This window comes from Trematomus bernacchii, unplaced genomic scaffold (genome assembly GCF_902827165.1).
Source record: "Trematomus bernacchii unplaced genomic scaffold, fTreBer1.1, whole genome shotgun sequence".
Taxonomy (NCBI): domain Eukaryota; kingdom Metazoa; phylum Chordata; class Actinopteri; order Perciformes; family Nototheniidae; genus Trematomus; species Trematomus bernacchii.
In genome coordinates, this window is record NW_022987973.1 from 17,447,518 (window position 1) to 17,469,347 (window position 21,830).

At 38.5% G+C, this 21,830-nt stretch overlaps 1 protein-coding gene across 2 annotated transcripts in view; it reads left to right on the top strand.

Moving 5' to 3' along the window:
• tspan4a (tetraspanin 4a) overlaps positions 1-19,435 on the top strand; it is a 110,635-nt gene extending 91,200 nt beyond the window's left edge. For both annotated transcript variants that reach the window (XM_034116130.1, XM_034116128.1), the window contains 4 exons: positions 6,756-6,857; positions 8,878-9,009; positions 16,745-16,828; positions 18,899-19,435. In XM_034116130.1, coding sequence (XP_033972021.1) covers positions 6,756-6,857; positions 8,878-9,009; positions 16,745-16,828; positions 18,899-18,967 — 387 coding nt within the window. In that variant the 3' untranslated portion in view covers positions 18,968-19,435. The remainder of the gene's footprint in view (positions 1-6,755; positions 6,858-8,877; positions 9,010-16,744; positions 16,829-18,898) is intronic.
• The last annotated feature ends 2,395 nt before the right edge of the window (positions 19,436-21,830 follow it).

The window sequence follows — 21,830 nt, forward strand, 5'->3', positions numbered from 1 at the left end:
CATGTTTTTTCGAAGAAGACTTCAAACTACAGAATGAAAGGATAACGTATCAAATTAACGTTTTCTGAGATAATACTGTACATCATTTGACAAGTAGACTCATGTTCTCATAGACTTCTACCCATTTAAGATGTATTTTGTTCCCTGCCGGCTGATAGAAAGAATTGCATTTTCAGGCACTTCTGCTTCGGCTTCACTTTTCATTACCGGAGGTTGCCCCTTAAGAACAGTCCATGGCAACACATGAATTTCAGGTTCCCATAAATAAGAAAAACAAAACGGAAGTTTCAGTTGGACCTCCGATAATGAGCCCTGACCTTGAGTCGTTGTTCAACATCTACTTCCTTCATGAGATCTATTCAAGTATCATCCTTTACTGCCAGTTCACTGCTTCTCCCGTTAGCGCCATTGATTGTCTACTCGCATGGTTTGCCAAGTGTTAATCAGGAACTGATTAGAAGCAGAGGATGGAAATGTAATTGATTTGCCCCAGCCAGACTGAGATTAGTCACTTAAAGGGGAATGCCACACTCTTTAACTTATTCCCGTTATTGATGTGCCCCGGGACAGAATTACAATTCAGAGACAGAAGCCTCGAATTTGTGACTTGGTTGCCCCATTCATTATCTGAAAAGCACTGCCAGATTTCACATCCCACTTTACAAATTTAAGGGGTTACTTCTTAAGTTTCTAGCTTTAGAGAAGAGTTGTCTGCACAGTTATTGATCAATCTTTCCTGAGGCACAGGAATAACAAATGTGGATTCTTCAGAAGGATGGCATTCCCCTATAACTCCTTTTTCGAAATGCAGTGCAACCCTTCCAAAGATTTAAGCTCAAGCCGGGGGAAATAAAATGCATGCAAGTCACACTCAAGTTCAGTCTGCAGTTAAAACGCCCTTGAAAAACCTTGACTTTGGGCCAAATTGGGTCGGAGTCCAGGGAATGTAATCTGCGCTCCCTCAGAGGAAGGATAAAATGAAAGCATTTGCAGGAAACCAACCCTTGCCAATAAGCAAAGGCACCCAATATATGTATAAGGCAGAAGCTCAGAGGGACATTCAGAATATACAGAGGCGACTGGGTGACCAAATTACATTTAAAATGCCTGAAACATAACTTTTTAAATAAACATTTAATACAAACTTTATATTGGGTGATCCTGTGATATAAGCTGCCAGGGCTACAGTGATGTATTCCAAAGTTGAAGGCAGTATTTTAAGTTATGAATCAATAATGTAAAAATCCCCCGCTTTTAGCATCTACAACGTCATTTTAGCACATGTTTTATGCAGTTTGGCGTTGGAAAGTGAAATTGTATGTCTGCAGGGAATATGATCACGGAGTTTTCCTCTTTTTTAATGCCTTTTTCTACTTCACTGTATCACTGATTTTTCCTTCCACTGACATTTATGACACAGGTAATGGGCATCCACTGTTTGGAGGGAGCAAGTAAATTGAGCCATTTTTCTCTCAGTATTTCCTCTCCTCTGAAATCTCTTTCTTGTGTTTCTTTCAAACGTAATGTCTTTTATCCTGTTCTGTCACAGATGGAAAAGCTCTCTTTCTCAGCTTCTTACTGTGTCACAGAGTCCAGGAGTCATAAAACCACTTCATCTGCCCCACAGTGGATTTGCATTTACATATCCCTGCCCTGCTTCATCTTCTGGTTCATCCTCTCTCTCTCTTTTTCCATGTTTAAATGTGTTCTAACAACACCCACTCTCTGCCGTGTTTCCCATCTACTTTTAAATAAACATCTCCTCTCCTCTCCTCTCCTCTCCTCTCCTCTCCTCTCCTCTCCTCTCCTCTCCTCTCCTCTCCTCTCCTCTCCCTTCCTCTCCTCTCCTCTCCTCTCCTCTCCATACACATCTCTTACAGTATCTCCCCTTGTATACCCGCCATATAAATAATTGATGGCCCATCTTTGACTTGCCTGGTGTAGTTACTGTAAAGGGCGACTGAAGTCCCGAGGACAACATCAATACTGAGCTAAAAGAACAGCCGTGTCCTAGGCACATTCTGCTCTCCACACTTTCACAGGACTCAGTCTTTACTGATGACCTACTTAGATTAAATAAAAGTATTTTCCTTTTCTTTTCTTTTTTATTTGCACAACTTCAGAAGACTTTATCCAGCCCAGTCAAATAGGAAACAAGTGCTCCCTGTGCCAGATTCTTGCATCACATAGCTCGTATGTTGCCTTTTGCCAGAGCTGTGATGTCATGCAGTAGCTTATAGCACCAGTCTGTGTGGAAATCAGATCAATAATTCTTTATTTTTGCAAGAAATTACAATCTGTGTCATGTTTTTTTTCATTTAGACTTCTCTTTCATCTCTGTCTCTTTGAGGCATCCAAATTATGATAAATATTTTTAAACCAAAAGCATTTCTTCTTTTCACTGTGAATGGGATTCCACCTATAAGTGGATGTGAAGTAAATGCAAGAAACATGCACAATGGCTTTGCACAATATTTAAAGATCAATTATTAAAATAAAAATGTTTGTATTGCTTTCTGGAATGTGAAAGGAATAACTCAAATTGACAAACTCACAGGGAATTATCAGTAAACTCTGCAGAACTATGTAGCTTTTTAGCCTCTTGTAGCTACTTGTTTCCGTTAATCAGCTAGTTTGTATTCCTGTCTCAAAGGTATTTACAGCTCAATCCTGAGTTACAGACTAAACCCGAGCTAGAATGAGAGGTAATAATGGAGTCTTATTCTTCAGATAGCTAAAAACACAAGTCCAATTGAATGCTGCTGAAGATTTGTGGCTGCTGTATGAGGAGGAAATTGCAAAAAAATAAATGTTTACAACTTGAATGTGTTTTCATGGCATTGAAATCTCAAGTAGCTTATAAAATACAATGAATATTCGTATTCTTTTTTTGTTCAGGTCTTTTGATACCATACCTTCCAATCCAGCTTTACTTTTGCTCCTTTATGAGGGTTTCACTTGCATAAAAGAGACACTAAAGGGCACTTGGCTGATAGGGAATTACTGAATGTAAGGTTAATCAAAAACAATGAATGGAGAATTAAATGCCAAATTTCAACCACTGTTAGTGTTTGAAGTAAAACCCCATCAGCTGTTAATGCAAATTACAACATTATCTGATCAAAGACAGGTTTTTAACCATGAGAAAAAAGAACCACTTAATTTTTGTTGTCTGGAAATGTGTTGCTTTGATAGTTCACAGTTTGCTGTTTCCCCGGGCAACAAGAGCGCAAAAGTTCATGATAGTTTTATTGTTTTCTAAATGGCACAGCATGAAATTGAAAAGTAGGCCTGTAACATTTATTTCTCCACCTCAGACTGTCAGATTGCGTTGGAATTCATTTTATTTGTATACAGTCAACACACCCTCGCAATGTTGTGAGAGGCAGATTTATTGAGCAAACTGTTCTTGTCACGATCTGTCTGTGTTGTGTTTTGTCTTGTCTTTTTCTGGTTTCCTGTTTTGTTTTGAAATGTTTTCCTCGTGTCTTCTCTGTTCCTTCTTCCTGTGTTTGCCTTCCTGTCTTAGTTTCCCTGGTGTGTCTGATTGTTTGATTGTGTTCACCTGTTGCCCTTGTGTTTCTGCCTCCCTTACCCCAGCTGTGTCTCGTCTTGTGATTACCCCTCTCTGTATTTAGTCTTGTCTCTTCCTGTGTTCCCCTGTCGGTTCATTGTTTGTTTCTCCTGTCTCCCACCATGTTGGTCACGGTCAGTTTTCTGTAGAACCTATGTGTTTCATGCCATGCTATTGTTAAGCTTTGAGAATAAAGCTCGTTTTTGTTTCGAGACCGTTTACCTTTTCTGATAGTCTGCATTTGGGTCCTACCCTTCCACGCATTCCTTACAGTTCTGTGATTAACATGGACTGTTGTTAAATCACAATTTGAAAAAACCAACCAAAAAGAAACAGGCAGACAAGATGAAACATGATACATAAAGAGTTTCACATCTTTGTGTGTCCGTTTATGTTAATTCAGTGTTTCTCTTGATTTCCTCAATATGTCTTTTCCGATTAACTGTGTCTTTTGTCTGATTGTTATGAGTCCCTTTCTATATAACACAATGCTGGGAGAATTAGCTTCATGATTTGCCTTGTTAAATGATGTAAGGACAGAGGGTGTTGTATTTGTTTCAGATGTAAAGCATCCTGAGACAAATGTGTATTTTTGGAGTATTGGGCTTTATTTATAACATGTAATTGATTGATTAAATCCATGATATTTTTTGGATCATTTAAGGATAATAAAGCTCATTTTCATATTTGTCGAGAGCACAACACTTTGTATTCATGATGGCTACTGTCCCCGTGTTGGGATCCATGATCATGGTAATCTTTTTCCATTAAGGACCGCCTCCTTTACGTATTACGGTGAGCGTTATATGTTGGAAAGCTTTTCCACATACAGTGGTTGACAGTTACTAAATACATTTACTCAGGTAAAATCAAGTACACATTTGATTTTCACCTGAGTATTTCCATTTTATGCTACTTTGGACTTCTGGATTCAGTCAGATATTGCACTTATATTTATTTGACAGCTTTGGTATCTTTGAATATTCAGATTAACAATGCAAAACATAGTCAAATGGGTAAAACCTTAATTAAAAGATCTTAGTACTTCATCCACCACAGGCTAAAAATACCTCTGGTCAAAAAACGCATCCTCTATATCCCTTTAAATTACTTATTATACTGCCAAGGTTCACCACTAAATTAATGCAGCAACCCATATTCAACATTGACATGCTGTTTGCCAAAATTAAGGTCATGTTGTTTGTTGGGTGTTTGAAAGTCAACAAGGAGTTTGGTGTAGACTGCGGTGCAGTAAAGAACAAGGTCAGTGGAGATCAATGCATCAATGACTAATGGGATCGACCATCTAAATCTGTAAACAAGGTTGAGCAGTGTGTGTGTGTGTGTGTGTGTGTGTGTGTGTGTCTCTCTGATTGTATTGTTGATTTTTAAACTATGTATGTATTTTAGGTTCAGTACCCGTGCATTGCCTCGCGTTGAGAATGTTTATCTCTGTGACTGTGTTCTCACCTACAGTTTGTTTTCTGTGATAGAAAAGCTGATTTTGTTAAATGTTTTTATCTTGTTTGTTTAGGTCTTGACTGCTGATCCAAAGCTTCTAAATGAAACCTGCATGGATCTGCGTGTAGCTTGTTTATTGAACAGACACTGTGTGTTGGCCCAGACAAAGCCGATTTCAGCAGTGGATTTCAAGTGGATTTGTTTCCACTGCTGGCCAAACTTTGTTAGTCTTAATACCTTGTGAAAACACTGTAGGAAATATTAGCAGAGTATGAGCATCGGTCCATTTAGTTGTGCTTAGTGTTGGTGGAATGCAACCAATTACTTTTGCTTAACCCTTAGATGCATAAGTGGGTCTTTTTTGACCCGGTGAGGTGGTTTTCTTGAAGTATCTTTGTAATTACATTTTTTTATCATTTCATATTCCAGCTATTCCTCAAAAAACATGTTTTGGATATCATGCCATTCAAAATTTAAATTTAAATTTTATACATTTTAAGAAATTGTAGTTTTCGTATTACTACCCCAAGCTTCCATAAGTGGGTCAAAAATGACCCGCATGCATTTTCTATGGAATTTCGTATTTTTTTCAAAATGTAAAAAAAATGTCTAAAATTATAAATAGTGAAAAATTAAATATAAAATATTTCTAGTGTGAACCAAAATATAATATTAAATATTATACAAGTGATTTTTCTTAACATAAATGACAAAAATGGCATACAGTAAAAACACATATTATTCTAATACGGGTCCTTTTCGACCCACTTATGGAAGACTATATCCAGTCACTCGTGCATCTAAGGGTTAAGTACTGTTTTGAGGTACTTTATGTCACTTTATACTTCTACTAATATATTACTTTTTAAAATCCATAAAACATTTAAATAATCTAATAGCTACCTTGCAGTTTGTAATTTGTATTTAAATTAACCCCACCTTTACCAGCTGCAACAATCAAGAGATGAACACATTAATGCGTGACTAAATCCAATGATATTTATCTTTGGATGTTTATTTATATAATTTAGTAGGATTAGCTTCAAGGGTTTTTGTATCAGAATTGTAATACACTTTGATATTTTTGTTATAAGTAAAAGATCTGAGTACTTCCTCCACCTCTGGTGCTTGGCAGGAGAAACTGCAGGCAGTCAGGATCAACGTGTCTGTTTTTAATGTCACTAAATGCCCAATGCAAGACGAGACAGTGGGCAAACACAAATACAGATAAAGGGAGCCTTTGTGTGTGCAATCAATACAATAAACCAACAGCACCAAAGTATTCCAATGCCGAGTTATTTTAATATGTTTTATTAACCCATGCTGTGCTGTATTTGTAATGTGTGTTTTATATTGAGTTTAGTTTTTTCCTTGTATTGTGTTATTGTTTGTGAGACCAAGACAAATGGCCTGCCCTGAGAAAAAAGAAGATCAATGTTATTTATTTCTATTATATTCATGTTTATAATGTGAAGCCCTGGTCTACCATAAATAGATGATTAACAATGAATACTGCTTTTTTAATAATAATTAGATAAGAATTATATTAAAAAACCCATTACTTTGTAACAGATTTTACAGGAGAACTGGGAATATTTTGGGTTATTTGTTAGCTTTTGAGTTCATTTGTTCCCTGAAAACTCGAACTCACACAGGTAGAAATGAAATGTGTTAAATTACAGTGATTGACACAGCCATGTTTTCTTCCCTGTCTTATCAGATTGATCACTACGCCCAAAGGGATCTGAAGAAGGGCCTGCAGCTCTTCGGCACGGAGGGAAATGTGGGTCTGACCAACGCCTGGATGATAGTACAAACTGATGTAAGTTGTGGGGCCACTGGAAGGGACGGGCAGTGCTGATATAAAGCACAAGTTCTGAGTTATTTATGACACAAAGCCTAGAAGTTTTAATAAATTGTTCTTCCTCTCAGTCACAGTCTGCTGAGGTGATGAAGCTCTTAAAAAAACATCTATTGAGAACAATACAGTCTATTCAAAATTAACTTCAATGCCATTTAACAAGTCTTGCAAATTACCTTGTCAAAAGCTCAGATACATGACAGTTTGACTAAATTATTCATTGTTGCAGTGCTTACTTATTGGCAAGGCTTCACCATTTGTTCCACTGTGATCACATTTTATTAAAACGGAGTTGTCAAATGTTGAAGGGCCATTTGATTTCAATCAAATCTAATTTTAATAAAACACTGCAATCCTTCCTGTAGCCAACGGGATCTGGACATTAACAAGGCTGGTATAAAATACTGGCTATCTAAAACCAAGTGGCATCATTAAAAGTGTATGAAATGTCTCAACCGACAGTAACAAGCACTTTTAGCTTTGCGGGTTTAAATGCTGTGGTAAAATGCTGCCAGAGAGATTCATGCAAACACTGTAGACTCTCTGAGGTAATCTTTCCAGCTCTCACTTTGATGTGCTTTTCCCTTTGTATTATTTATTTATATTTTCTTCACAATGTAATGTGTGGAATAGAGATTTGGAATTAAGGATTGCGGAGGACGGATGCCGCTGCTGGTGAATGCCTCTGGGAGACATCAAATGATAGATTGTACTTGTAGATTTCAGGGCTCTTTAGACCTTTTTCACATCAGACTGTGTGCTTTAGTTTGGTTCCATTAGCACATGCTCAGTCATCACAGAGTGTTTGGCTCTAGTTTGTGTACATGCGTGTTTAGTGTCTGCAAGGCATATTGTGCATGTGGGTGCGCGTATAGGGCCTGCAGAGGCATGACGAGAGAGAAATGTATTGCTATGCAAATAATATATGCTAATGTATGCATGTGTGGGTGTTAATGCGTTTCTTCTTTTTAGTTAGGTCTTTTTTTCTGCGTACAGGATAGTAACACATGGAAATGTAGCTGGAATGAGCCACAATGAATGTGCATTTTTTTCCTGTATGAATGTATAGGGCTCCATACAGTCTGGCTGAGAGGAAGTCCATTAAAGGCAGCTCTCCTTCTGTCACCCTTCTCCCTCCCTGGCTTCCCTTGTTCATGCTGAGTCACTGAATAGATTATACAGCAGATGTCCCTGGAGCAAAGTTCACCCTGTATATTATTAATGGCTGCTTATGGAATGGAAGAGAATCTTCACACATGAGGAGAAGTAGTAAAAACATGTACAAAGCGCCAAATGTCGGCACAATAAATCATAAAGGGTAACATTGCCTCAATTGTTGTAAACTTTTCAAGGTGAAATACACTTGAATATTCCGGCTGTGTTCTTTCAAGCCTTTGTTTTATACTCAAACTTAAAACTATGCTTCAGATGCTTTCTGGATATCCAAATTGAGCTGTACTTCATGATAAATTGCAGAATTGATCCGTTCTTAAATGAGCGAGTTTTAAATTAACACACAATCTCTGATTCTGTGCACAGAGCAGCGTGTGGAGCAGCTCGAGCAACATCATTCCTGTGTGGAAATAATGTCCAGTCAATGCACAAAACATCAGGGGCACTTTATCTTTTCACCGAGTACACTGATGAATTGAATTGTGGTGGAAGCCATGATCCCTTATCAAAAATCCATAGCAATCACAAAGGGGGAAGATGCAGATAACAAGAAGCAGGCGAGTTAGAAAATGATTTTAGGGCTCTGAGACAAATGAGATGTGGATTGCACCAAAAGGGGTTGCAGCTCAATATCTGAAAGATTAAATGTTTTATATGCCCAGCACATATGATTGTTTTGCCCACTAGATCATATTCTATTCAGGTCAATAATTTAGTTTCCATTAGTGGAGATATCATGCATTAGTATTTTAGTGTCACGGCGATAAAAGGCCAGACTCTCCTGACTCATTGTGTTTCTCTGATGCAGTTTCGCTGCTGTGGAGTCACCAACCACACAGACTGGTTTGAGGTTTACAACGCCAGCCGCGTGCCGGACTCCTGCTGCCTGGAGTACAGCGACAACTGTGGCCTGGACAACCCAGGAACATGGTGGACAGCGGTAAGCTCTGCCATCAAAACCAACATGTGCTTCCAAAAGACGCTACATAACTAACTTTAATCATTTTATACAGGATTGTATATATCTTTGTTTGATAAACACATTTCCCAGCAGTATCAGATCACACTAAGCAACCGTTATTAGGCAAAGTTTGATTAGAGTTTGACAACCTACTTAACAAAATGTTTAGTTGATCCTTGCTGGTTAGTTTCTACCTGTGTCAGGGAACCAAGTCTTCATTTATTTCAGGAACAGAAGAAAAAACAAAGAAAAGAAAAACAAAGTGAGTGGGGTCGTCCCAGTGTTAGTCTAATTTAAATGCAAATTTGTAATAACAAAAGGCACGCTAATTCCTCATTTAATCCCAAATCATTCAGGGAACATAATTAATATGACTAAAATGTCTGCTTTTCTTTTGGTACCAAGGAGATTTAAAAAATTGAAGTAAACGGTAATCTGTTGAAAAACAACTTGGCTCCCAAATTGTCCAATTAAGCAAAGCCAATAGTGAGGGATTCATAGTTGAATTAAATCACTTTTGTCCAGAAGGACTGCTGGTGCGACTAAAGTTCATCTGACATATAATCAGTTTTTCGACTCACTGTGAACAGAGCTGTTTTGAATTTCTAGAATGTGACATAAACTTAAGAAAGCAACCACACTACTACAGTAAATGGCAAACAAGTTGGATAATACTTCACAAATACAAAGAAAAACTGAGCTTTAAAAGGTCTTATACCTGAGATGCATATCTTTAAGGTCTCTTTTCCACATAACTCAGTGTATGTTACTGTTATGACCTGGCTCAAAAGGCCACAACAAAGAGACACACCATATCCACGTTGAACAAAAGATGTTTATTTAAGCAAAACATTCAAATCAACCAAATTAATTAAGTGCAAAGCAAGTCAAGTATGAGGTGTGGATGTCAGTGGTATCAGTGGTGTAAATGCAGGGTGAGGATTGTATGGACATGTATGAGTGTGAGAGTGTTGAAGTGCACAAAGTGAAGCAACTTAAGAAACTCATAGCATACTCAACAAAACCGGGGTGCCTGCAGGGAGAAGCAGAGAGAGAGACAGAGTGGAGCAGAGGCTTTAAATAACTGCAGGGCACCAGATCCAGGTGCCCCTGAGTTACTGCAATCAAGGCAATCAAGGAGGCTGGATGCAGCACAGTCACACCCTCTCCAGATGAACCCACAGGGGCATCACAGTTACGTTATAGTCAACCAAAAGTCCACCTCTGTGATCTCTGACATGTTTGCGATACTCCTCCTTTTATATCATTTTTCCTTTTTACATTTAACAAGATTTTTCCAGACAGACTAAATGCACAGGAAACCTCAAACTGGCTATTTATTCAATTCAAGGCTTGACTATGTTGATAGTCAGGTTGTGTACTTGTACAACTAAAGAAAGTATTTCAGCAAGTCTAATATATTGTGAATTTAGGTAATATTCTTTGGCTTATATCAATTATAAGGTCATATATACAATACCATAGCTTGCATTACCTCAATAGAGTTAAATAAAGTGTTAAAGTTAGATTTTACATTCATAAACATCTATTAGGAATGCTGCAGGTGCATATTCCGTAACACTTGATGGTGGAAACGAGGTATCTTTTCACATCTTTTAGACCATAAAATGCCACACAGACTATGTCTCCTGACAATTTAAAAAACGATAACTGATGGCAAACCAGATGAGGAAAAAAGGGTCGGCAATGTAGTTAAAACTCATTTGTGTCATGTGAAAAACTCTGCCAAGAGCGGTGAGCATGAATATTAATGCTGGTGAAAACAGGATGTGCAGCAGAGTATTGCGTCAGTCAACAGGGAAGAAATACAAGCTACATCATTTTTGCAAGTTTGTCTTAATGAATATGTAACAAATGATGTAATATATATGTAATATTGCTACAGAAAGTATGCAAATACATTCATCTGAATATGTAACATGATTTAGAAAGACTAGGATTTGTTACGGGAGAGTTAATTGAGTGTGTCGAGATAATATGTAGTGGGGACAGCTGGTATTAATAACACATTCATTCAGACCATTAATTACTCTGCCTTATTTTGACCTGAGATACTCTGCTGCGCTGAAATCTTTTACTGCAGTTGCTTTCCTGAACTGAAGCATATTGTGTCTCACGTGAAAGCAACCACCTGCTCTCTCGACACTCTTCCCATAAAGTTGTCATTAACACAATTAGACCCAACGGGTGTTCAGTCATTAAATTAAGCTAGAGCTAGAAAAAATCCTTCAAAATGCAAGTCAAAGAAAGAAATCTCCTTTTTTTCTCACTGTACCAAATGCCAGTCTGGTTTCATACGTCTGGCTCTATCGGACAGTAACAGGCCTCTTGACTAATGGTCCTTTTGGCAGCTGATGCATCAAATTGTGAACTCCTTCTAGATGTATACACATCCTTTGACACAGCAGACCAACCTATTCTTAGCAGGTGTTTCTGACGTTGACTGGTCTTTGACAGATTTATCCAAAGGCTCTCTGTCTGTTTTAATTCCCATCTTTAGTCCACTGTTTCCTGTGAGATCCGTCAGGGTTTGATTTTAGGTCCTCTTAATTTATTGGTCCCACCTGACCATACGGCTCAGAAAATCTAATCTTAGATGCAAATGTAGTTAGCTTTTCTTAATTGGGATATTTTATCCGCCTTTTAATTAGAGAAGTAGAAAGCATATGTATAGGCTTACTTGATGGCTCCATTATCAGTCAATACAAAAAAATGTCAACGTGCATTAAAATGAAGGCAGCCCAACAAGCTGTAAACACAACATTGACATTTGATCATTTTGGAAAGTTAATATCAACGTTTTAGTGAACATTTGCTTATTTACATATCCAGCAAATTCGGAGAAACATTTGCATTTGTTTGAAGTGTTTCAGGCCACCTGGCAAATGCTAGCTAATATTCAGCCTGCTTTTATCTTTTGGCTGATCACGGCCAACTTCTGAGATAAAATATCTGGCTCTTTAGCGACTGAATGCTCCAGCTTTTTGACTGAACACAGCTGCCTGATGCAGATGGAAACAAGGTTAACAGAAGTGCTTAATGAGCCCAAACTGTAAAGTTGCAGGCTGTAAAATAGGAAAGCAATTAGCTTAAAGACAGTACCATCACTTTATGTAAAGGAACACAAGAGGTGAGGAGAACTGTAGAGTATTTTGGTTGAACAAGATTAGTCTCTAAAGTTATTGGTTAGAGTATCTCTGATAAAGTAATTTATTTCTACATGGACATACATTTGTAAGTTTGTAAACAACACAGAAGAACCAGGTTAATGCTTCAATAGCACATATCGCATTGCACTTTTTCGGAAAAAAACATTTCCTAAACTAAATAAAACAAAAGGTAGTTTATCTTTAAACCTGCGTTACCTGAGAAGTCTTGTAGCTATAAAAGGAAGAAACACTATCTTTGCTTGTTTACATCTAAATGCTCATAACTTATTCAGTTCACTTAAGAAAGACAAAATGAAAAGAACAAAAAAGCAGCAAGCCTACACAACAGCTGCTGTTCAGCTCTGCTAACTGCAAAAGCTGATTATTGCACTATTATTTGGAGGATCAGTATGAAAGATAATGTGTCACAATAAGCAGTGATGTCAGGGAAGTTAAAAATAAGTTTGAAGTCAACGCATTGTCATCATTAACAAACGCAGGCCAATTAACAGCCGGAGTAGTCAGCCTCTGTCATCCATACAACAGGCCCTGTTAATCATAATGAGTGAAGATGATGAACATGGCAATGATTTCAGCGTAGCTTCAGATGTTATTGAGTCGATGCAACAAAATGGAAAACGGGTTATTTCAAAAATCATATCAAGTGGGCCAGATGTCGTCTGAAGAAAGAGTCACGGTTGGTTGAGCTCCACATTAGATCTGTCTGTCACACATTAAAAAATGAAATACATTTCATGTAAATACAAATTTCATTCAAAGAGTATACAATATCCCAAATCATGTAATTTGAGGTACAAGGTCCCTTAAGTAGCTGTTCGGAGACTTTTCACCATATCACGCGACCTTCATCTGCAAAGGGAGGCCTCTAGTTGTCATGGGAAACTATTCAGTGCTTTAAGAAAATTGTCATTGAGAGGAGAGAGTACCTAAGTTGGTATGACAACAAAGCAAATTCTGCTGATGAAAGTTCCAGGCACTACTTAATGAACCTTGTGAGCTTTTATCATCATGCAGTGGAATATAATGGTTATCAAACTCTGAAAGACTGCCTTGTATATGTTCTGCAGTCAGCCAGAGAACCTCTTTCAAACCATCTCATTCTTTAGTTTAGTAACTGAAATAAATCTTTAGTAAACCACGTCAGCCTTGCAAATGGCAGATTACACGAAAAGCCACCATGGTCACAGGTGGGAGTAGACAGCCTTTCATCCTTAAATGCAAACCCTTTACTCCAATTGTTTGCAGCTTTATTTAATTTGTCCACTCAGCAGAGGAAAGGCCAAACTTCAGCTATTTTCGATTTTAGAAAGGAAAGCCATAACCTTTGAAAATGCTTTTCTTATACCTTCCCTGATACCCCATTGTGCATAACCCAGTTACAAATCTTTCTAAATTATGCATATTTACATCCTTCAGGTGACAGCTTGTTGGCCTTCACGTACAGACCTCTGAATCCCACCAGCCCTTCTGAAAGACCAATTAATCTGGTGGTTTTATTAATGCTGGCCCCGCCGATAAAGAACTCATTCAGTTTACATTGAACCATTACAGTTCTCTCGATAATACCGATTTCTTTTTATATCCATATCTTTTCTTTTCCATTTTCAAGTACTTATTGTAAATCTTAAGGCCCAGTGTGTTAAACATGAATGGAGCAACACAACCATGTGTAATGGCAGTTACACACTGGAGTGGAATAAAGCTGGATCCTTGGTGTAAGGTCTATTGGTGTCAGCCAGGTATTTGTGAAAACAAGAAAGTATCTCCTTATGCTCTCATTGATAGCAAATACAAATATACACACATGTTGGTTTGATGCACACACAGATACATTCATAGTTTAAAAGCAGCAAAGTTTCCTCTGTAGGTAGATAACGTGGGGGTTTTGAACATTGAGAGTTCAATTGCCATAAAAATAACAGCAATGGTTGTTCAAATGCAGACAAGCAGCAGTCACTCTTATACAATCAACATCAGTTATTTTGCTTGAGAGTGTTCAGCTTCTCACAAAATGTCTCTGCCCTGGACTGCTGTGGTCTCTCTTATTGCACTTCTTGGTTGGTTCTCTCCCACTCTGTCCTCTGTCCTCTGTCCTCTGTCCTCTGTCCTCGGTCCTCTGTCTCTCCCAGTCTGTCTTCTTGTATAAGCAGGGCTGTTACCTGCAAATTGACTCCAGGTGCTTTTAATTGTGGCATGTCAGTGTCAATCAGCAATGCGGAAGTACAGGGGTTTAAATCAAAGTCTAAACATTTCCAAATAAAAGCATGCAACAGGAAGTAAAACCAGTTAAGAAACCCACAATGCATCGCACACAATAAAATCAGCCTTAAAAGTATAAAACCGTCCAATATAAACTATTCAAAATACTTCGGCATGTGACAGATACATGTATTTTACTCACTCAAAAATATGGATTTTTGATTAACGATATGTTCAGCTTTTCTTTTGAGTCTTTTAGCTTGATATCATCGCTCCTCATGCTGAATTCCTGCAAGAAATAGTGAGACCTTATTCTGTGCAAAATTACATATTTGAGCTAAACTCTAACTGAAGCTTGTGTGAGGCTTTGTGAGTCTGAGTTATATATAATGATCTGCCTCCACTGCAGCTCTACTGAAACATCATCGTGCTTCTCTCTGTTAATACAATTAGCAGCACGGTACTAGTCCTATCAAAGTGATACTGATACAGAGAGAGTACTTGAACTGATACTTTTTTTTCCTACAGACCAGGGGTTGCAGCTGCTGCAAAAGTGAATCAACCAAGCTGCAATCAAATAACACTTGCAGTGATTGGCTTCGTGCAAAACTCTAAATAGAAATAGGGGTGTTTTTTCTAGACTTTAGTTTGAAAACTTTCTAATGTTGACTGGACAATAAAGAAGAACTCTTTTGAACCAAAAGAGTTGTGACTGGAAGAAATCTCACATTTGTTTGAGAAAGTGAACCTACCTTTTGTTACTCTTTAACCATGACCTTGAACTGTCATTAACTCTAACCAGTTCGTTTTCTGAGCCTAAATAAACCTTATTTTCCATAAAACAGCGATTAGGGATGTTTTGAGAGGCATGGTTTGTATTATTAATGATAATTTGTTTTACGGTCTGTGTCACAAAATAATTTAAGCCCAATTATACACCTACTGAGTTTTCCGAGCTTTTAAGTGAGCCTCCTACGCAGAGCAGAACATCTTATTATCAGAGAGGAGGAGGACAGAGAGGGAGGTGCAGCAGGTCCAGGCAAGGGAGTGCTGATGAGAAATCACATAAAGACCGGGACAAAGACTGCTGTGTCAGCACGGGCCACCGAGAGCCCCCCACTGTATCCAGAGTTTTAAAGTCGCATACCACACAACTTTTCAACACTCCCTGTACTGGGATTGGTCCAGCAGGTTCAGGTTCACTTATTTGTTTTTTATGGTTTCATAGGAGTCTGCAGTGGACGGCGTACAATCAAAATATGAATTTATTTATTTTCAGGTGCAGCTCTGTGGTCCAGGTTGCAGTTTAGCTGCGGTTTAATAAATAACACTGAAGCTCAACACATTTTTGGCCGACTGCAAGACTTTCCATATTGATCCAGCAGAGAATTATTTCCCCTTGTGTTATGGAAAACATATATTTTTTTCTTCCCTGATGTCACAGGCAGCAGTGAAATGTAGAGTAGTGTTCGGTTTCCCCTGCTCTGACTCAGCTTCTTGATGTAAGGAGATTTTTAAACAAGCAGAATCGGGAAGGCATGTCTGCAGAAATGAATAATTAATTTAGAGCAGCGGTGTAGACTGTTATGATAGCACCTTTTTCCTTTTTTACACTATGTCAGACAGTCTTTGATCTAATGTTACATAATCAAACACACAGTGTGGCACACACATCTTTTAAATGTCTTCTGAAGAGGTGAAGGAGCCATGTGCCACCTCCCATCTGCTTTAATGTCACCTTCAACTGTTCTTAGAAAGCTTTCTTTTCTTTCAGCATTCATTCCCTTTTCATTACTTGCTCACATCCCTGACCCAGAAGGGCCTTTCGCTATTTTCTCTATTAATGATAGTTATCTTTCCTTTCTTCTTTGTTGGGCCCTATACTGCTCGAGGACATTTTCCCAAAGCTTGAAAAGTGATTTTGAAATATATTCTAGGTTATGACAAAAGAAAAGGTGAAGCAATGAAAGGGTTTTTTGTCAAGCTGCCTTCAAGATGCATTCAAGCATTCAATGTCTAAATGACATCTATGGTGGATGGCTGCTCCTGTATCCACATTACTCCTGTTTCCAGCTCAGGGGAAACAAGGACAGTGGAGAGTTGCTTGAGAATTGGAAAGTTTACCCAAAGAATATTAGGTCAGAGGAGGAGAAGGAAGATAAAAGTGTTGCTACTGGGAATATTTTTAGCCAAAGAACATTTAATAACACAGCTAAAGTAGGAAAATAACTGCTGTAATGTATCATATAGCTCTGAATATCTAAATGCTTACATTTTGTGTTTTTTTGTTGTTGTGCTAATGCTGTTTGTGTTTGTCTCCACAGCCGTGCTACGAGAGGGTAAAGGACTGGCTTAATGAGAACCTGGTGGCTCTTTGGATCTTTGCTCTATGCACAGCACTTACTCAGGTAATTACAGCTTTTAAGTTGTGCAAGTTATTTTTTCAGCAGTCATTAACTGGGTGCTTGCTATCTGCAGCCTGAGACAGAGGCTTTTTCTTTGTGATGAATAAACCTAATAGTCGCAACGTCCTCTGCATTAAAAGCTGAACAGAGGATTTATCTGGACTTGTAAGCCTCTTGTGTTTCCGCCATGGACCACATAGGAGGATTTGACTTTCCGTAAGAAAAATGTATTTCTCCTTTCAGCCAAGTGGTACGTGATGCGTTTACACAAGCTGAGAGGAGAAATACTTTGTTCTTGAAAGCATCAATCACAAGACAATCCTGTGAGGCTGCAGGCTGATTTTCAGTCAACGGTTAGATCCTCTGTGCCCTTCTTCAAAATCTGTACAGCAAAATGAAAATGAGAAAAAGAAACAATCTTTGCCACTTCACCTCAATATCTGAGATGTTTGCCGGCTGACTCAAGTATGCTTTAAGTACAGGAAAGAAAAGCAAACGTGTTAATGTAACTCTACGAAATCATCTTCAGCTGCTGCAGATCTACCTCATCAGATCTGACCAGTAGTTCATGATGTTCAATGTTAGCCAACTTTAGAGGAACTGATAACAGACATTGCTCAATGACAGTCATGTCTTTCTGTTTTTACCATTGTTACGTTACACTTTAGCATCATTCATTAGCTTCGATTATTATTAATTGTGTGTTTTGCATTAAGGAGTTTGGTCGAGCACAGCTTTTTCAAAGTCCTCCAATACAGATTTTAAATAAAAGTCACAATATGTTTATATAGAAATGGAAAAAAGGGATAGGTTTTTTTTAGATAACCACAAATAAATATTTTACAGCCGTTACATCCATGATTTGTAACACATGGAAATGGTTAATATGAATGCGAGAGCACCTTATTTCATCCATCAACGGAAACACATACTCAGACTACTTCTACATTAAGCCATCTGAATTTTAAAAAAGTATTTATGAATGAAAATGATTTGTGTCTACAAATACAGTAAATGTGTTTCCATACAGTTTTTCTCAATGAACAGTTAAACACATAAACAACAAAAAAAGAGTAAATCTCTTCTTGTTTTTCTCTAACATTTTGTTCTACTGCACAACAGGCGGCCCAGATTAACACTGATTTGGTCGTGTTACTTTAATACCACAGCTGTGTATTTGGCTCTATTGACATTTCAAATGAATGACGGCAGATAAAGTTGGAGGGGACTTAAAGTTGTCCTCTAAACCCTTCTGGCACACAAAGCAGTTTTTTCACAGTTTTGCTAAAGCTCTTCAGTTTACCCCATCGAAACATAAACTGGAATGTTAGGATGTACACTCTGGAGGCCATTTTGGTTATGCTTATTTTTGGGGTGAGAAAAATTCAGTTTTAGTTTCATTGGAAGACTGACACAGAGAGATAGAAGATGCTCAAATGTTACCAGCTTAATTTGGATGCATTCTCACACTCCCGTACATACTGCATAGTTATGTGCAGAACATTTTATTTTCAATATATTATTGCTCTTATAACTATGTTATGTTTGGATGTTTATGTGTATTTTTTATCTTCTGTGGTGCCTATTCTTTTTTGCGCAGATTTAGTTAATGATGAACTAAAAAAACGTAGGAAATGGGCCATCTGATGTCAACAGTGAAAATGACTGTAAAACTTTCAAATCTATATTTTGTTCAACACAAATGTTGACTTACTTGGCATTTAGATTAAAAAATAAGAAAAAGTAATAACAACAGAGTGGCATTCAAATTGAAAAAGTGATTATGTGTATTTCACTGAGATAGAGGAAAACTATTTTTGTTTTATTAAAAAAACAGAAGTGTGTCCACAAACTCCAATCTGTGTGATAAACAAAATGAATATTGCACAGATTGGATGCTGTTGTGGACGCTTTTCTTTTTATCATTCAAGAAATAAATGTAATGAGATTTTAGATATGGGTAAAATGTTTTTGAAGTTTATTGTAAAAAAATGTATTATGCCTAACATTTCACTGACTACACATCTGAAGCCATTAACGCCAGGTTTTAATGGGTGATTTGTGTTTGTGCAGATCCTGGGCCTGGTCTTCTCTATGACGATGTTCTGCCAGGCAGTGAAAGTAGAGACCTTCTACGCCTAGCGATCGACCCATCCCTCGCTCTTCAGCACACTTGGATTGTTTCTCATCAGAGAGGGACCAATATAGACCCCCTCCTCCTCCTCCCCTCCTCCTCCTCCTCCTCCTCTTCCTCCTCCCTCGACAGACTCTTCTTCCCTTGTCCTCTCTGTGACATTCCCTCTCGGGTGTCACCACTTCACAGTTTTTCTGCTAACTATCAAGACGCACAGTGTCAGTGTTTTATCTGAGTCGGTTCCTATGGTTTGCTCTGTGTCAAAAAGCTAATTTTTGTGATACATTTTATGAAGCAGTAATATGAACATGTATAAAAAAGTGTAACCATCCTTTTTTTTAATAAGTGTTTTGTTCTAAATTATTTCTTGGTTTGTATGTGTTTTCAAAATGAGAGCTACAGTTGGGGACTGAGTGAAGTGCTGCAAGTGCATGTCTCCTGCGATGGTGTATTAAATGTTCTGGCTCCACTAAACAGCATGCGTCATCTTGTCATTCCTCAACAGGAAGGGTTTCACGTGTAATCTTGCTGTATTCATGCCCTAAACCCTCGATGACGAACACAGGAAATTCTACGGTAGCTGGCATTTCAAATTATTTATATATTGCCTCAGCCTAGACATTCTGGAGTCATTAAAAAGATGAGGAAGCACTTAACTAAACAGGAATTAATTAGATAAATCTAAAAGGGAAAGGGAAGTGCTTTGTGACTCTTTGCCCTATGTGGTTTTTTCACTGAGTGGATTTATGTAGGACACAAGAATAACACAGTCTGCAATGAAAAAATACTCTTCCGGAGAAATTTAAAATGAACAAGTAACGGGATCCTGCAGACTGGCCCGGGGCGATTTCCCTCCCAGCACCCATCACAGCTCCAATGACAAAGATTCATCTGCAGGCTTTGAACCCCCCTCTGGCTCTTTGGTGACTCCTTCAATTCCTTTTTTCCTTCCTTCCTTACCTTGGGCGTCAAGTATAATCCAGCCTATAAGTACACCAGAGACACACTTTGATTCAATAGCTCAACGGGGAAAATGCCTTAAGAGGTGTCTTTAGCTGCAGCTACAGGTCCAAGTACTGCTGGTGCTGGAACTCTTTTAGCATTTATTACGATGTTCTTCTCCCTGTGCTACCTTTTTTCAAACCAGTTGGACCTATGAGACCAACATGCCTGGAACCTTCAAATATGTGGCAACGTTTTATAACCCCCCTATTTAATTTCAAAGATCAGCCTGCAGGTGGGGCTATGCCAGGATCTATTTTGACTCATGGAAAATAAAAACTTCTAATTTACTATGTTGTGTGGTGAGAAGAGTGTTGTTCCAAAAGAGGCACAGTATACTGGCTCAGAAATGCAACAAGTTTGACCTTCAAAGTATGACATGGTAATCGGTCAAAACTGGAAAACATAACCAGAAGAATGGGATGCTGGTGAGGAATCATCAATCAATTTCAGACAAAGGGTCAAGCAGGCAGAAACAAAGGCTGTAAAGCAAGAATGAATGCAACCTATAGCAATGTGGCTGAGAATAAGAGGAGATGGCCTGGTAAAAATACTGCTATGCTGAGCAGGAAATGGGAAGCAGGTGAGTAAGTGGAAGGTCAGGTGATAGAAATGGAGCTCAGAGGCTAGATGTGAAATGACAGAAAGAGTCTGCATGGGGGGAGAAAGAGGCAACAGAATAAATATTGTCTGGACAGGTCTTTGACACACAGTTTGGTAAAGACTTTGTCCGTACACTAAAAAACTGTCAAACTGCATTTCCTGTCCAGGCAGCCAGAAATGAGTCTGCCCAAGCAAAATAATAAGTATCTTTCCTGCTATCTGGTTTCTGCTGTTAGTTGACGCGCTTTCACACCAAGTACTTTTCCCAGGAATAGTTCCCGGAACTTCACCTTTCCGGTGGACCTCCATGGGACCTTGGGTGTTTCTCAATGTCGAGGAGGCTTGCTTGGTAGCACATGTACCTCAGAGTCAGTTGCTTCAGAAGCGAGGCAAGAATCCTTCCTAGCCTTGGAAAACGAAGAATTGTGGAACAGACTAACAGGTGTTCAGGTGTGCGTCATATGCGAGGCCCCGCCTTAAATGGAGCGCGATTTCCGCCAAAGATTTGGAAATTGGTCCGTGCGCAAAGCATTGTGGGGATTTTAAGACCGCGGAGTCTACACATGTGCAGCCTCGAAATTTCCCGCAACGAAGTACACCGGCCTTGGTAGAATTCCAAGTATCCTGGACATTGGAACAGTCCTTCGGCGGGACTCGATGACGTAGTATCCTTGAAATAGTGGCTCTGGAGCAGCTTTCCTCGACATTGAGAAACACCCAGAATTTCGGAAGAATTATGTATTGAAGTCAATGGCGAGAGAAAAGTTATCTTTCGATCCCGTTTGAATTGTGCCACGAATTACACATATGATGTTTGTCTATTTAAAAGATAATTTAGCAAGTTAAAAAAAAACGTTTGCCGTAAAACTGTGAAGTAAGAATTTTTTTGTGTGAAACCGCTCAATGAACTACATCTCTGGTCTCGCACAACAACACACGTCACCAAGATGGCCGTCACTACTGTCTTACCAAAAAAGGGATTGACTACCCTCACTATCACCACAATGAAACATGTCCAGAAGAATGTCATGCAAAGCTGCCTGCCTGAACTGCCTGATCTTTTTAATGTTCAATGTTAACCATTTGTGCAGATAGCATGAAGTAGAAAAGATCGCCGATGCTAATGTAACATTAGCGTTAGCATGTCTCCCTCGGGGTCATCCGGGCTTAAACGGTGTATTATAGAATGATCACACCGGTGTGACAGTACTCTTCAAAGAGTTCACGAAATATGACTACTACACTGTTTAACATTTTGGGTTACTT